Genomic DNA, 17,869 nt, shown 5'->3' on the forward strand with positions numbered 1-17,869 from the left:
TTACACCTTGATCCTCTCATGATAAGTTGGGGGAATAAAACAGGTGACAGGTAAAGTGCACTTGCGTTCTGCAAGCAAGGAGACAGGTGAGTTTGTAACGTGTAATTGAATTCTGTTCTGTGAACTTTGACAGTCATTTTGAATTGTATTTATTTTGTAATTGTGACAATTGTTGTTAGTAATGGGTGAAGCGGACGCTGTGAGGTACAAGCACTGTGAAGGGTACTAGCACTATGAGGGGTACTAGCACTGTGAGGGGTACTAGCACTGTGAAGGGTACTAGCACTGTGAGGGGTACTAGCACTGTGAAGGGTACTAGCACTCTGAGGGGTACTAGCACTGTGAGGGGTACTAGCACTGTGAGGGGTACTAGCACTGTGAAGGGAACTAGCACTGTGAGGGGTACTAGCACTGTGAGGGGTACTAGCACTGTGAAGGGTACTAGCACTGTGAGGGGTACTAGCACTGTGAGGGGTACTAGCACTGTGAGGGGTACTAGCACTATGAGGGGTACTAGCACTGTGAGGGGTACTAGCACTGTGAGGGGTACTAGCACTGTGAAGGGTACTAGCACTATGAGGGGTACTAGCACTGTGAGGGGTACTAGCACTGTGAAGGGTACTAGCACTGTGAGGGGTACTAGCACTGTGAAGGGTACTAGCACTATGAGGGGTACTAGCACTGTGAGGGGTACTAGCACTGTGAGGGGTACTAGCACTGTGAAGGGTACTAGCACTATGAGGGGTACTAGCACTGTGAGGGGTACTAGCACTGTGAAGGGTACTAGCACTGTGAGGGGTACTAGCACTGTGAGGGGTACTAGCACTGTGAGGGGTACTAGCACTGTGAGGGGTACTAGCACTGTGAGGGGTACTAGCACTGTGAAGGGTACTAGCACTGTGAAGGGTACTAGCACTGTGAAGGATACTAGCACTGTGAAAGGTACTAGCACTGTGAAGGGTACTAGCACTGTGAAGGGCACTAGCACTGTGAAGGGTACTAGCACTGTGAGGGGTACTAGCACTGTGAAAGGTACTAGCACTGTGAAGGGTACTAGCACTGTGAAGGGTACTAGCACTGTGAAGGGTACTAGCACTGTGAAAGGTACTAGCACTGTGAAGGGTACTAGCACTGTGAGGGGTACTAGCACTGTGAGGGGTACTAGCACTGTGAGGGGTACTAGCACTGTGAAGGGTACTAGCACTGTGAAGGGCACTAGCACTGTGAAGGGTACTAGCACTGTGAAGGGTACTAGCACTGTGAAGGGCACTAGCACTGTGAAGGGCACTAGCACTGTGAAGGGCACTCTCATTATAAATCACCAGAGACCTCATTATATATTAAAAATCTAAACTTATTTTTTTTATAAAAAGTATAGATTACGGATAGATCTAATCGAAACTTTTCCTAAACTGACGAGTTTTGATAAGTTCAAACAATAAGATCTTCTCGAGACACAGAAAGTTTTGTTCATGGCAAAATTCCACTAAACGTCTTGAAAGCAACTTTCATATTACAAAACATAAAATTTCTCTCCCCCTCTTTTAAATTTGCTTCAGAATCCAATTTTAATTGATACTGAAGGAACCATGAGCATTTGTGTTCACTTAAGCAGTTCTGGTCAGAGCGTGACCAGTTCTCCAGCCTCTTAACACACACACATTCCAGGGAATGTTATACAGTATCAGATGGGGAATCCGGATCAGATGATAATAAGCCCTCAGTGCTCTTCCATTACCGTCAGCCCAGTATATACCAGTTAGTAATTATCGCCAAAACATTAATCGTCATCCAAATCGGCAAATCCGTTCAGGCGCTAGAGCGATAGCACCAGAAAAAAAATACTCACAGAATCTAAAACTAATAGATTCACAGACCCCACAGGTTTAACACTCACAGACCAACAACTTTTTTTTTTTTGAGATATATACAAGAGTTGTTACATTCTTGTACAGCCACTAGTACGCGTAGCGTTTCGGGCAAGTCCTTAATCCTATGGTCCCTGGAATACGATCCCCTGCCGCGAAGAATCGTTTTTTCATGCAAGTACACATTTTACTGTTGCGTTAAACAGAGGCTACAGTTAAGGAATTGCGCCCAGTAAATCCTCTCCGGCCAGGATACGAACCCATGACAGCGCTCGCGGAACGCCAGGCGAGTGTCTTACCACTACACCACGGAGACTGCTTACATATTAACATATTATAGCTTGATATATTAACAGATCCACAGACTCACTGATACAGTTAAAATATAATTTAATTCGGGGGTTTTAACAGTAAAAACATCCATTACCATTCAAGTTATAAAGCAGATCTCGAGCACAGCACTACAATACTGGGTCCTGTACTGTGTCTAAATAGGAAATTAAGGTTATACGCGGTGGCAACACCTCTTAGCTGCTTAAGGCCGAGAAGTAAGACTAAATGTGTGAATACATTAGAGCCCAATGTAAAGTTGCTGTGTGGTTTATATTGTGTAAGTTGAGGCAAGTGAGAATGATGTTCCTCTGTCATGCCTGTTTGTTAACCCGTGTTTCTATTTGCCGCTTTACCTGTCTGTCCTGTCTGTTTGGTTGTCAGTCCGCCTGTTTTTCTGAATGTCCGTCTGTTAGTCCTCTTGTCTCTGTATGATCGTCTCTGTGTCTGCTGTTTGCTAGTGCCTGCTCAACCTGCCTGTCTGCATAGCTCTCTATGATCGCATCGTCTGTCCGACCCTCTGCTTGCATCGTCTGCCTGTTTGTATTATCTGTCTGTATGTCCGACCCTCTGCTTGCATCGTCTGCCTGTTTGTATTATCTGTCTGTATGTCCGACCTTCTGCTTGCATCGTCTGTCTGTTTTTTAAATCACATTTTTTTCACCTCAGTCACTAGTCACGTTCGTAAATAAGAACTTTCCTTGCACTTGAGCAGATGTCATCGTTGTAGCGACAGGGAAACGAGCAAAAACTTTCAACTCGGTGAAGTTTGTCGAGCTGCGCTTCCCGCTCTTCTTGTCACCTCTTGGGGCTTTGAGATACAGCGATGGTCACCTGTTGTCCTTTGTTGAACTTGTTTGTTTGGGGGAGAACCTCTGTGTGTTCTTGTTGACGTGGCTGTGTGTGTACTCCCCTAGTTGTGCTTGCGGGGGTTGAGCTTTGGTTCTTTGGTCCCGCCTCTCAACTGTAAATTAACTGGTGTACAGATTCCTGAGCCTACTGGGCTCTATCATATCTTCATTTGAAACTGTGTATGGAGTCAGCCTCCACCACATCACTGATTAATGCATTCCATCTGTTAACTACTCTGACACTGAAAAAGTTCTTTCTAACGTCCCTGTGACTCATTTAGGTGCTCAGTTTCCACCTGTGTTCCCTTGTTCGTGTTCCATCCGTGATAAACAGTTTATCTTCCCTGTCATTTCTTCTGAGAAGTTTGTAGGTAGTGATCATGTCTCTCCTAAATCTTCCGTCTTCCAGTGTCGTCAGGTTCAGTTCCAGTAATCTTTCCTCAACGCCCATTTCTCTCAGCTCGGGAACTAGCCTGGTGGCATACCTCTAAACTTTTTCTAACGTCGTTTTGTGTTTGACTAGATGTGGACTCCAGGCTGGAGCCGCATATTCCAGTATTGGGCTGACATATGAGGTATACAGGGTTCTGAATGATTCCTTACACACGTTTCTGAAGGTAGTTCATATGTTCGCCAGCCTTGCATACGCCGCTGATGTTATCCTTTTGATGTGGGCTTCAGGGGGATAGGTCTGGTGTGATATCAACCCTCAGATCTTTCTCTCGTCCTGACTCCTGAAGGATTTCCTCTCCCAGCTGTTACCTTGTGCTTGGCCTCCTGCTCCCTACGCCTATCTTCATCACTTTGCACTTGTTCGAGTTAACCTCAAGTAGCCATTTGTTGAATAATTCCTTCAGTCTGTCCAGGTTATCCTGTAGCCTCTTGCTGTCCTCCTCTGTCTTAATCCTTCTCATAATTTTAGCATCATCAGCAAACATTGAGAGGAATGAGTCTATCCCCTCTGTGAGATCATTTGCATATATCAGAAACAGGATTGGTACGTGGACTGAACCGTGTGGGACTCCACTAGTGACGTCTCGCCACACCGAGACCTCTTCCTTCACAGAGACTCGTTGTCTTCAGTTGCTTAGGTACTCCCTTATCCAAAGGAGTACCTTCCCTGCTCTGCATCTCCATCTTATGCTTTAGTCTCGTATGGAGTACTATGTCAAAAGCATTCTGGCAATCCCAAAATATGCGGTCTGTCCACCCTTCTCTTTTTGCCTGATTTTAGTCGCCTGGTCGTAGAATTCAGTTAATCCTGTGAGACAAGATAATGCCGTCCTTGGACTCATGCTGATGATGTGTTACAAAGTTCTTTCGCTCCAAATGTTCTACTAGTTTTTCTCCCTACAATCTTCTCCATCATCTTGCATTGTATGCAAGTTAGGGACTTTGGCCTGTACGTCAATGCCTCCTGTATGTCACTCTTCTTGTATATCGGGACTTCATTAGCCGTCTTCCAAATTTTTGGCAGTTTTCTCGTTACCTGTGATTTGTTAAATACTATTGAGAATGGTAGGCACAGTACTTCAGCTCCATGTTTTGATATCCATGGTGAGATTTCGTATGGGTCTATAGTCTTTGTCACATCCAACTCAAGCAAGTGCTTCCTAACCTTCCACTCGTAGTCTCTAACTTCTCCAGTGGTGCCTGGTTGTGTGAGTGTGTGCGCGCGCGCGTGTGAGAGTCCAACAAGGAACAAGCAGAGCCTGCGGACACAAAACTCTGCTCTAAGGTCGAGCCTTCACAACGACACGACCCGGGTTTAATTAACGCAGGCTTGGATAGAAACAGAAAAATGGCCTCGAATGAAATCCCACTTCTTCTCTTTACCTTTTTCCGGCGGAAATATTCCGCCGTGAAGCAATCTCAAGCCTGTAAACAATAGTAACTAAAAGACAAAAAAATATCTTTAAAAGACGTGACAACATATGAGAAGATCTGTCCCAAAAATCTTTATTCTTCATTCTTCCTTTCCTCACACCTCACCGCCCTCACAAGGCAGGTTATTTACATATCGGCTCCACTGGAGTCTGAGTCATAATAGCCGAGCACATGTAATTCCCTGCCAGAATTTGTGATGAAATTGATTTTTCTTCTTCAGTTTTAAAGTACGTGAAGTGAATAATTCCTTTGGTGGCATTCCAGGTTCTGTTGTGTATAATTATGAATACGTCATCAAGATGGCGGCCTACCTTGGTTACCTTGGTTACCTTGGTGTGATTCCGGGGCTCAGTGACCCCGCGGCCCGGTCGTCGACCAGGCCTTCCATATATATTTTTATTTTGTACTGTTTTATTGTAATATATCTCATTTTATAGGAAATTTTGTGTATAAAAAAGGTCTCTTACCAATTTGTGCATATAATTTGCGCCTTCTGAGATAATGGGTTTTTATAAATGCCTTTTCTTTATTTCTATACTTGAATTCTACAAGGAAATTATGTTTATCATGCCACTTTAATACTAATAGAGTTCACTTATACTGATAAACTGACTCATTGATAACAGATTCTGAAAATTGTCAATAATGTTTGTTACTAATGATGTGTGAGGTCATCATCTCTCTCACTGTCTAGTGGGTGTCTGTGTCTGGTGTGGCTGTAGTGTGAGTGCTGCAGAGGTTATCTTGAGGTTATCTTAGAGATAATTTCGGGGCTTTTTTTTAGTGTCCCCGCGGCCCGGTCCTCGACCAGGTCTCCACCCCCAGGAAGCAGCCCGTGACAGCTGACTAACACCCAGGTACCTATTTTACTGCTAGGTAACAGGGGCATAGGGTGAAAGTCACTCTTCTAAGTGCAGGTAGAAAGTAGATCACGTAGTAGGAAAAAAGAAAGAAAGTAGGTCACTCTTCTAAGTGCAGGTGCCAGTGCACTTATTGTAGGCGGGAGCTTTTCCCAGACAATCTGAGTCTTTGAAAATAAATATCAATGAAGATCTACAAGTTTTGTTGCACTTATTCCTGGCTTATAAACATGGCAGATAAGTGCTTCAAGTTTCGCTAGGACTCCGTCGTTTGTTCCTCAGGTTGTAAATACTTGTAACGTTTCTTTTGTTCTCATACTGAGTGGCTTCCAGTAAGAGACTTTTCCTTACCATGCCCAAGCACCAGTCGTGTCACAGCTTGACAGGACGGCTCTTAGTACTGACCCTTGGGGCAGTCTACTGTGATATCCTCTCTCGTCTGGGCCCAGTACTGACCCTTGGGGCAGTCCACTGTGATATCCTCTCTCGTCTGGGCCCAGTACTGACCCTTGGGGCAGTCCACTGTGATATCCTCTCTCGTCTGGGCCCAGTACTGACCCTTGGGGCAGTCCACTGTGATATCCTCTCTCGTCTGGGCCCAGTACTGACCCTTGGGGCAGTCCACTGTGATATCCTCTCTCGTCTGGGCCCAGTACTGACCCTTGGGGCAGTCCACTGTGATATCCTCTCTCGTCTGGGCCCAGTACTGACCCTTGGGGCAGTCCACTGTGATATCCTCTCTCGTCTGGGCCCAGTACCGACCCTTGGGGCAGTCCACTGTGATATCCTCTCTCGTCTGGGCCCAGTACCGACCTTTGGGGCAGTCCACTGTGATATCCTCTCTCGTCTGGGCCCAGTACCGACCCTTGGGGCAGTCCACTGTGATATCCTCTCTCGTCTGGGCCCAGTACCGACCCTTGGGGCAGTCCACTGTGATATCCTCTCTCGTCTGGGCCCAGTACCGACCCTTGGGGCACTCCACTGTGATATCCTTTCTCGTCTGGGCCCAGTACCGACCCTTGGGGCAGTCCACTGTGATATCCTCTCTCGTCTGGGCCCAGTACCGACCCTTGGGGCACTCCACTGTGATATCCTCTCTCGTCTGGGCCCAGTACCGACCCTTGGGGCACTCCACTGTGATATCCTCTCTCGTCTGGGCCCAGTACCGACCCTTGGGGCAGTCCACTGTGATATCCTCTCTCGTCTGGGCCCAGTACCGACCCTTGGGGCAGTCCACTGTGATATCCTCTCTCGTCTGGGCCCAGTACCGACCCTTGGGGCACTCCACTGTGATATCCTCTCTCGTCTGGGCCCAGTACCGACCCTTGGGACACTCCACTGTGATATCCTCTCTCGTCTGGGCCCAGTACCGACCCTTGGGGCAGTCCACTGTGATATCCTCTCTCGTCTGGGCCCAGTACCGACCCTTGGGGCAGTCCACTGTGATATCCTCTCTCGTCTGGGGCCAGTACCGACCCTTGGGGCAGTCCACTGTGATATCCTCTCTCGTCTCTGCCCAGTACCGACCCTTGGGGCAGTCCACTGTGATATCCTCTCTCGTCTGGGCCCAGTACCGACCCTTGGGGCAGTCCACTGTGATATCCTCTCTCGTCTGGGCCCAGTACCGACCCTTGGGGCAGTCCACTGTGATATCCTCTCTCGTCTGGGCCCAGTACCGACCCTTGGGGCAGTCCACTGTGATATCCTCTCTCGTCTGGGCCCAGTACCGACCCTTGGGGCAGTCCACTGTGATATCCTCTCTCGTCTGGGCCCAGTACCGACCCTTGGGGCAGTCCACTGTGATATCCTCTCTCGTCTGGGCCCAGTACCGACCCTTGGGGCAGTCCACTGTGATATCCTCTCTCGTCTGGGCCCAGTACCGACCCTTGGGGCACTCCACTGTGATATCCTCTCTCGTCTGGGCCCAGTACCGACCCTTGGGGCACTCCACTGTGATATCCTCTCTCGTCTGGGCCCAGTACCGACCCTTGGGGCACTCCACTGTGATATCCTCTCTCGTCTGGGCCCAGTACCGACCCTTGGGGCACTCCACTGTGATATCCTCTCTCGTCTGGGCCCAGTACCGACCCTTGGGGCACTCCACTGTGATATCCTCTCTCGTCTGGGCCCAGTACCGACTCTTGGGGCACTCCACTGTGATATCCTCTCTCGTCTGGGCCCAGTACCGACCCTTGGGGCAGTCCACTGTGATATCCTCTCTCGTCTGGGCCCAGTACCGACCCGTGGGGCACTCCACTGTGATATCCTCTCTCGTCTGGGCCCAGTACCGACCCTTGGGGCACTCCACTGTGATATCCTCTCTCGTCTGGGCCCAGTACCGACCCTTGGGGCACTCCACTGTGATATCCTCTCTCGTCTGGGCCCAGTACTGACCCTTGGGGCACTCCACTGTGATATCCTCTCTCGTCTGGGCCCAGTACTGACCCTTGGGGCACTCCACTGTGATATCCTCTCTCGTCTGGGCCCAGTACCGACCCTTGGGGCACTCCACTGTGATATCCTCTCTCGTCTGGCCCCAGTACCGACCTTTGGGGCACTCCACTGTGATATCCTCTCTCGTCTGGGCCCCAGTTTCCTGCGACTTAAGCCTTATCTCAACATATCTTGAATGAAAAAAAATAAAAAGTGCGTAATAATGATAACAATACTGTATACAAATTATAAGTTGGCATTGGAACAAGTAAAGTCAATCATAATGAAACTGAGTTGGTGAGCCTAGATGAGAGAGGAGTGGCGCGAGGGACCTTCACCCGGGTGTAGGTGTAGAGAGAGAGAGAGAGAGAGAGAGAGAGAGAGAGAGAGAGAGAGAGAGAGAGAGAGAGAGAGAGAGAGAGAGAGAGTGCCAGGTGTGGTAGTAGTAAGTGGCACTGTCTCATTCTTGTGTGTTAATTGTCTTCACGTGGCGCGTTATCCTTGTGTTCACTAGCTACTATACATTTATAATGTGTTCGTTGTCTATAATGCTCTGAAGAGCATCATAGTAATATCTGTAATATTTGCCATATATATATAACAAGTATATGTGATGTTTAGAGTTTAGGATTAATAATTATAAAGTCCATAATTAATTTTCAGTAACCTTGTTTTCCAAAATGAAGATTCAATATATTTTATAAAATCATAATGACATAATAATTAAAATGATTGACTTGCATACTAATTGTGTTGAGCAATGGTAACCAAGTGTTACAGTCTAATAGAGTTTACCTGAGCAAGCTGCTGCTGCTGCTCCCAACCGCCAACTCAGCTTGCCCAACCGCCTCATTACGTCTAACGCAACGTTGTTGTCGTCCCTTGTTATACTGGCTGTAAAGCTGCGGGCAGATGTAGTTCCTGCCATCTGATCTTCCACTCAGTACCCAAGTTGTCTTCTCGTCCAGTCGATGTTCAAAGTAAACTTTATATTTGTCTATCGATGCGGTTTAAGAATTACACATGTCTGTACAATGTCTTTTTTGAGTTGTTTATGTGTATAGTAGATGGTATACCCCAGCCCTGTGTCTGTTTTTCTTCCTGTGTGTCTTCCTCTGTGTGTGTGTGTGTGTGTGTGTGTGTGTGTGTGTGTGTGTGTGTGTGTGTGTGTGTGTGTGTGTGTGTGTGTGTGTGTGTGTGTTTGTGTTTTACTATTGTTATTTATTATTTGTGCGTGCAGGATCGAGCTTGGACCTCGCCTTTCCAACCGTTGGAAGTCTAATGTTCTGACTTCCGCCTAAATTTCTCTATCATTTGTTTTTTTTTACATTCATTTTCCTCTAAACACACACACACACACACACACACACACACACACACACACACACACACACACACAGAGGAAGACACACAGGAAGAAAAACAGACACAGGGCTGGGGCAAGCAGCCACCTCACAGGAGGCGACACGCTCCACTAGCCAACTGCTGGAAAGGAACAGATCAGTGGTTGCTGTGGGTATTAAAGAGCAGGAAGGCTCTAATAAGACAGAGTGGAATGACAAGGACAAAGCAGCAGTGAATGAAGTACTACCTGCACTAGACATGGAAGGGGCTGAACATAGCATTGAGAAGGTTTTCAGGCTAGGTTGGTACAACAAAGACCGAGACCGAATGATAAAGATAGTGTTTGCAAACGAGAGCACAAAGGAGAAGATCCTATCAAGGAAGAGCTCCCTGAAAAACATGGGAAAATTAAAAAATGTATTCCTCCAGAGAGACATGACAAGGGAGGAGAGAGCCGTGGCGGCAGAAGCAAGGAAGAGGCGCAGGGCGAGAGGGGAAAACCAGGAAGTCACAGCTCCCAACACAACACCCCGAGAAGCGAGGGGGGAACCCACAACCAGCTACCCAGTAACACCAGAAGGGAGGACAACCCCGCCTCCCTCCTCTGCATAGAAAACCCCCCTACCCCAAACCCTCCCTGCCCCCACTCAAATGTTCAGCCAAATCTCCCTCCCCCCACACCCAATCCCCACCCTTCTACCCCTCCCCTCCTCCCGAGTCCTCCCTCCCCCCCTTTCCTTCCTGTCCTCCCTCCCCTTTCACTCCATACCCTCCCTGTCCCTCCCCTGTCCCTTCAGGGGCCTCGTAGCCTGGTGGATAGCGCGCAGGACTCGTAATTCTGTGGCGCGGGTTCGATTCCCGCACGAGGCAGAAACAAATGGGCAAAGTTTCTTTCACCCTGAATGCCCCTGTCACCTAGCAGTAAATAGGTACCTGGGAGTTAGTCAGCTGTCACGGGCTGCTTCCTGGGGGTGGAGGCCTGGTCGAGGACCGGGCCGCGGGGACACTAAAAAGCCCCGAAATCATCTCAAGATAACCTCAAGATAACCCCCCTTCACTGGATCCCCCGCCCCTCATCCCAGTATCCTCTGAGACCCTGTTATCCACCTCACAGGTCCTCACACCCATGGAACAGCCTCCCCCACCAGCAGAACACTCACCAAGGAGGCGATTTGAGAAGGGACAGAAGAAAGTGAGCCTCAAAGCGATGTACACTAACATAGATGGAATTACAAATAAACCAAATGAGCTTGGAGAACTGGTACTAGAGGAAAACCCAGACATAATAGCCCTCACAGAAACAAAGATCACGAAAACGATAACAAACGCAGTGTTCCCACAGGACTATTATGTTAAGAGGAAAGAGAGGGAAGGACGAGGTGGGGGTGGTGTAGCTCTGCTGGTAAGAAAAGGCTGGGATTTTGAGGAGATGGATATTCAGGGCTGTGAAGGTTTCAGTGACTACATAGCAGGTACCGTAACAAATGGAGGGAAAAAAATTATAGTCGTAGTCATATATAATCCACCACCAAATGACAGAAGACCTAGACAGGAATGCGATAGAAACAACATGGCCACCATTAACATAATAGAAAGAGCAGCTTCTGTTGCTAGAAGGAATGGATCTGGACTACTAATTATGGGAGACTTCAACCATGGGAAGATAGATTGGAAGAACAGAGACCCGCATGGAGGACCAGAAACATGGAGGGCTAAGCTGCTGGACGTGGCAACAAGAAACTTTCTAAGCCAGCACATCAAAGAACCAACAAGAATGAGAGAAGATGAACCAGCAATGCTTGATTTGATATTTACCCTAAATGAGTGGGATATAAGAGAAGTTAAGATGGAAGCGCCCTTGGGAATGAGTGACCACAGTGTATTGAACTTTGAGTACCTGGTAGAGCTAGGACTTATCTCCCCCCAAAAAGAACTAGGAATCAAAAGGCTGGCATACCGAAAGGGAAATTATGAACAGATGAGAAGTTTCCTAAGTGAAACCTTGGGACACAGACCTCAGAGATAAGTCTGTACAGGGTATGATGGACTATGTTACCCAAAACTGTCAGGAGGCAGTAAACAGGTTCATCCCGGCCCAAAGGGAAAAATCCGAGAAGCAACAGAAGAATCCATGGTATAATAGGGCATGTATGGAAGTGAAGAAACTAAACAAAAGGGCGTGGAGGAACTTCCGGAATAACAGAACACCAGAAAGCAGAGAGAGATACCAGAGAACCAGGAATGAGTACGTCAGGGTGAGAAGAGAAGCAGAGAAAAGTTTTGAAAATGATATAGCAGACAAAGTCAAGACCGAACCAAAGCTACTCCACAGTCACATCAGAAGGAAAACAACAGTGAAAGAACAGGTATTGAAACTTCGAACAGGTGAGGACAGGTATACAGAGAATGACAGGGAGGTGTGTGAAGAACTCAACAAGAGGTTCCAGGAGGTCTTCACAATAGAACAGGGTGAGGTGACTGTGCTAGGAGAAAGGGAGGTAAACCAGGCGGCCTTGGAAGAGTTCGAAATTACGAGAGAGGAGGTCAAGCGACACCTGCTGGATCTGGATGTTAGAAAGGCTGTAGGTCCAGATGGGATCTCACCATGGATACTGAAAGAGTGTGCAGAGGCACTTTGCTTGCCACTCTCCATAGTGTATAGTAAGTCACTGGAGACGGGAGACCTACCAGAAATATGGAAGACGGCGAATGTGGTCCCAATATACAAAAAGGGCGACAGGCAAGAGGCACTGAACTACAGGCCAGTGTCCTTGACTTGTATACCATGCAAGGTGATGGAGAAGATCGTGAGAAAAAACCTGGTAACACATCTGGAGAGAAGGGAATTCGTGACAAATCGCCAACATGGGTTCAGGGAGGGTAAATCTTGCCTTACAGGCTTGATAGAATTCTACGATCAGGTGACAAAGATTAAGCAAGAAAGAGAGGGCTGGGCGGACTGCATTTTCTTGGATTGTCGGAAAGCCTTTGACACAGTACCGCATAAGAGGCTGGTACATAAGCTGGAGAGACAGGCAGGTGTAGCTGGTAAAGTGCTCCAGTGGATAAGGGAGTATCTAAGCAATAGGAAGCAGAGAGTTACGGTGAGGGGTGAGACCTCAGATTGGCGTGAAGTCACCAGTGGAGTCCCACAGGGCTCGGTACTCGGTCCTATCTTGTTTCTGATATATGTAAATGATCTCCCAGAGGGTATCGATTCATTTCTCTCAATGTTTGCGGACGATGCTAAAATTATGAGAAGGATTAAAACAGAAGAGGACTGTTTGAGGCTTCAAGAAGACCTAGACAAGCTGAAGGAATGGTCGAACAAATGGTTGTTAGAGTTTAACCCAACCAAATGTAATGTAATGAAGATAGGTGTAGGGAGCAGGAGGCCAGATACAAGGTATCATCTGGGAGAGGAAATTCTTCAGGAGTCAGAGAAGGAAAAAGACTTGGGGGTTGATATCACGCCAGACCTGTCTCCTGCAGCACATATCAGGCGGATAACATCAGCGGCATATGCCAGGCTGGCCAACATACGAACGGCATTCAGAAACTTGTGTAAAGAATCATTCAGAACTTTGTATACCACATATGTCAGGCCAATCCTGGAGTATGCAGCCCCAGCATGGAGTCCATATCTACTCAAGGATAAGACTAAACTGGAAAAGGTTCAAAGGTTTGCCACCAGACTAGTACCCGAGCTGAGAGGTATGAGCTACGAGGAGAGACTACGGGAATTAAACCTCACTTCGCTGGAAGACAGAAGAGTTAGGGGGGACATGATCACCACATTCAAGATTCTGAAGGGAATTGATAGGGTAGATAAAGACAGTCTATTTAACACAAGGGGAACAGGCACAAGGGGCCACAGGTGGAAACTGAGTGCCCAAATGAGCCACAGAGATATTAGAAAGAACTTTTTTAGTGTCAGAGTGGTTGACAAATGGAATGCATTAGGAAGTGATGTGGTGGAGGCTGACTCCATACACAGTTTCAAGTGTAGATATGATAGAGCCCGATAGGCTCAGGAATCTGTACACCTGTTGATTGACGGTTTAGAGGCGGGACCAAAGAGCCAGAGCTCAACCCCCGCAAACACAACTAGGTGAGTACACACACACACACACACACACACACACACACACATACATACGAAGGATACATCCCGTAGCAGCTGTCTGACTCCCAGGTACCGATTTACTCTTAGGTGAATAGAGACATGTGTTGAAAGAAATTCTACCCATTTGTTTCTGCTCCTGCCGGGGCTGGAGCCCCCCCCCCCCCCGCTCCTAGCTCTTTTGACAACCATCCCCGAGCGCTGTGTGTCTTTATCTGTCTCTTTGTGTCTGTCTGTTTTCCTGTCTGTCTCTTAAACAGATCAGACCACCGGGTAATATGACTCATTCTTTTTATGTACCTGCTACTCCGTAACAAAATGTGACGGTTTTGCCTAACACTCAAACATTCGAATCCAGGCAACTCACCTAAGCCTATGTATAGAAAACGTCAGTATTACAGTGGTTTAATTTGTGCTAATACGTCGTATTTTTAACGGATTGGTCGATTCCTAAAAAAAAAAGATGTAGCATTTTCGTCCATTCTAAATTTGCCAGCCCGAAGGTGGGAGGGAACTGAGGAGATGGGAGGGAGAAAGGGCAGGGAAAGGAGAAGGAAAAGAGAGGAAAGACGTGAAGAAGCGAGCGAAATAGGACAGGAGAGGCAGGACAGGGCAGGACGGGTATGGAAAGGGAGGGATGAGGGGAGACAGAGGGAGGGAAGATAGCAAGTGATGGAGTGAGGAGGAAGGGAAGAATTGGAAAGGACAGGAAAGATCTAGAGAGGGAGGGAAAGAGGTCGAGTGCAAGGAAGGAAGGAAGGAAGGAAGGAAGGAAGGAAGGAAGGAAGGAAGGAAGGAAGGAAGGAAGGAAGGCAGGAAGGCAGGAAGGAAGGAAGGAAGGAAGGAAGGAAGGCAGGAAGGCAGGAAGGCAGGCAGGAAGGCAGGAAGGCAGGAAGGCAGGAAGGCAGGAAGGCAGGCAGGAAGGCAGGAAGGAAGGAAGGAAGGAAGGAAGGAAGGAAGGAAGGAAGGAAGGAAGGAAGGAAGGCAGGCAGAGAAGGCAGGAAGGAAGGCAGGAAGGCAGGCAGAGAAGGCAGGCAGAGAAGGCAGGAAGGAAGGCAGGAAGGAAGGCAGGAAGGAAGGAAGGAAGGAAGGAAGGAAGGAAGGAAGGAAGGAAGGAAGGAAGGAAGGCAGAGAAGGCAGGAAGGAAGGCAGGAAGGCAGGCAGAGAAGGCAGGCAGAGAAGGCAGGAAGGAAGGCAGGAAGGAAGGAAGGAAGGAAGGAAGGAAGGAAGGAAGGAAGGAAGGAAGGAAGGCAGGAAGGAAGGAAGGAAGGAAGGCAGGAATGAAGGCAGGCAGGCAGGCCGGGGAGGGACCACACGGCCAGGTGTTGCCCACTGCACCATAAAACATGGCGGCGGTTAAAAATATGGCCGAAGATCAATGTCTGACTTGATACTTCCTTCAGGATTGCTTCCTGGTTCGTGTTCTCCTGTGTTGTGGCGAGCTGTGTTCTCCCGTGTTGTGGCGAGCTGTGTTCTTCTGTGTTGTGGCGAGTTGTGTTCTCCCGTGTTGTGGCGAGCTGTGTTCTCCTGTGTTGTGGCGAGCTGTGTTCTCCCGTGTTGTGGCGAGCTGTGTTCTTCCGTGTTGAGGCGAGCGGTGTTCTCCCGTGTTGTGGCGAGCAGTGTTCTCTTGTGTTGTGGCGAGCGGTGTTCTCCCGTGTTGTGGCGAGCAGTGTTCTCTTGTGTTGTGGCGAGCGGTGTTCTCCCGTGTTGTGGCGAGCAGTGTTCTCTTGTGTTGTGGCGAGCGGTGTTCTCCCGTGTTGTGGCGAGCAGTGTTCTCTTGTGTTGTGGCGAGCGGTGTTCTCCCGTGTTGTGGCGAGCGGTGTTCTCCCGTGTTGTGGCGAGCTGTGTTCTCCCGTGTTCTGGCGAGCTGTGTTCTCCTGTGTTGTAGCGAGCTGTGTTCTCCTGTGTTGTGGCGAGCTGTGTTCTCTTGTGTTGTGGCGAGCTGTGTTCTTCCATGTTGTGGCAAACTGTGTTCTTCCGTGTTGTGGCGAGCTGTGTTCTCCTGTGTTGTGGCGAGCTGTGTTCTCCCGTGTTGTGGCGAACTGTGTTCTTCCGTGTTGTGGCGAGCTGTGTTTTCCTGTGTTGTGGCGAGCTGTGTTCTTCCATGTTGTGGCGAGTTGTGTTCTTCCGTGTTGTGGCGAGCTGTGTTCTCCTGTGTTGTGGCGAGCTGTGTTCTCCCGTGTTCTGGCGAGCTGTGTTCTCCTGTGTTGTAGCGAGCTGTGTTCTCCCGTGTTATGGCGAGGTGTGTTCTCCCGTGTTGTGGCGAGCTGTGTTCTCCCGTGTTCTGGGGAGCGGTGTTCTCCCGTGTTCTGGGGAGCGGTGTTCTCCCGAGCTGTGTTCTGGCAAGCTTTATTCTTCCATGTTGTGGCGAGCGGTGTTCTTCCGTGTTCTGGCCAGCTGTTGTGGCGCACATTTTCTCTTTGGTACCGAGGCCACGAAGAGAAGCACAGTCAAGAGAGGAGCCACTTGCCATATGGGCCGCCGCCCTGCGCAGAGCGCGGGGGGTAGAACCGTGGAGGTCCCTGGGACGGCGTCCTCCTTGACCGGACCGCGCGCCTCACTTGCCCACTCCTGCACCGGAACCGGTCGCCTGCAATCTCTACGGAGACTTCCTGGTCGGGGCTGGTTATCTTGAGCCCCGGAGCACGGAGCACGGGCACGGAGACTTCCGGCCAGTGCTCCCCGAAGCTACACCCAAAGAATCAATGTGGCCAGTTTGGGAGGGGGACTGAGCAGGCCGCTCGCCGTGCTCAGCGGGTGTAGCCTCTCCAACACCATTGAAGGAAAACTGTCTGCCACAGCTAGTGTGTATAATTGGGCAAGTGGTCAGAAAGGGCGTGATATATTCTGTCACGGCCATCATGGTCTATATGACCCATCAGAACCTGTCTGTCACCCCCATCATGGTCTATGGGGTCAGAACCTGTGTCTATCACACCACCTCCCATCATGGTAGTGTCATATGCCACTAAGCGTCTCCTCACTCGCCTCACTTCCGCCATCGTCTTCTGTGGAATTCAGAGCTTGAAATTAGCGGAAGTTAGAATTTCGTGAACATTCTATTATTCTCAGCTACCTCTACGTAATATTTTTTATTTACATATTTACTTACAGCATAGTATTTTACATAGCATAGTATTTACAATCTTGTAAAGCCACTAGTACGCGCAGCGTTTCGGGCAGGTCCTTAATCTAACAGATAATTTTAAGTAGGTAAATTCTAGCAGAATTAATAAAATGATAACAGATACATTGCAAGAAAAAAAAATGAGATGAGAGAGATTAGTAAGTATATAAAAGCTCTGATTACATTGACAGCTTGATTGGTAATTTAAACAAGATTAATAGGCACCATACAGCAGATTGACAGCACATATAAGAAGACAGCGATGATCACAATGGTAAAGATGTTCGGATTGGGTACATAAAGATTGGGAGATTGAGTAGTAATAGATACAGTGCAATTTTAAAGCAACAAGATAAAAAACTATGAAGATGAAATTATGTACTTTTTAGTTTTGTTTTTGAATGACGCAAAAGTTGGACAGCTTTTCAATTCAATAGGGAGTTCCATAGACTAGGTCCCTTTATTTGCATAGGGTGTTTACACAGATTAAGTTTGACTCTGGGGATATCAAAGGGATATTTATTTCTGGTGTGGTGATATGGGTCCTATTACATCTGTCCAGGGAGAGTTTCAGAGCAGGATTTGCATTTAAGAACAAGGTTTTGTAAATGTAGTTGACACAAGAGAATTTGTGGAGTGAGATTATGTTTAGCATGTTTAGGGAGTTAAACAAGGGGGCTGAGTGTTGTCTGAAAGCAGAATTTGTTATTATTACTTACTTATCTATCTCACTGCTTTCTTATTCATTCACTTATTACGGCATTCACTTTCCTTCATGGTTCATGCGGCGTGAAGCAACCTGTTCACGAGCCACCACCCGACTTCCGTCCTCCAATATGTATTTCCAAATGGTTCAGTTTCCACACATCTTAACGTTTCCTGTGTGTGTGTGTGTGGGGGGGGGGTGTTTACTCACCTGCTAGGGGGTGGGGTGGGGGGCATTCCTTCTGAAGATGTATTATTAAAAATACGAAAGTACTTAAGGAAATTCCTGTTTCAATTCTTCCTTCGTGGTCTGACACTGTCACATTTTTCATCATGTGTTA

The 17,869-nt window shown here is 48.0% G+C and overlaps 2 protein-coding genes across 2 annotated transcripts; one reads left to right on the forward strand and one right to left on the reverse strand.

Moving 5' to 3' along the window:
- Window positions 1-575: 575 nt before the first annotated feature.
- On the forward strand, window positions 576-1,352 carry LOC123751327 (putative per-hexamer repeat protein 5). Its single transcript, XM_045733424.2, has one exon. The coding sequence runs from the start codon at window positions 576-578 to the stop codon at window positions 1,350-1,352; it is 777 nt and encodes a 258-aa protein (XP_045589380.2).
- Window positions 1,353-15,052: 13,700 nt separating this feature from the next.
- LOC138365257 (salivary glue protein Sgs-3-like) lies at window positions 15,053-15,802 on the reverse strand. The gene has a single exon (XM_069325528.1). It carries the CDS (start codon window positions 15,800-15,802, stop codon window positions 15,053-15,055), a length of 750 nt encoding a protein of 249 aa, XP_069181629.1.
- Between the last annotated feature and the right edge of the window lie 2,067 nt (window positions 15,803-17,869).

Source organism: Procambarus clarkii, chromosome 16, assembly GCF_040958095.1.
Source record: "Procambarus clarkii isolate CNS0578487 chromosome 16, FALCON_Pclarkii_2.0, whole genome shotgun sequence".
Classification (NCBI taxonomy): domain Eukaryota; kingdom Metazoa; phylum Arthropoda; class Malacostraca; order Decapoda; family Cambaridae; genus Procambarus; species Procambarus clarkii.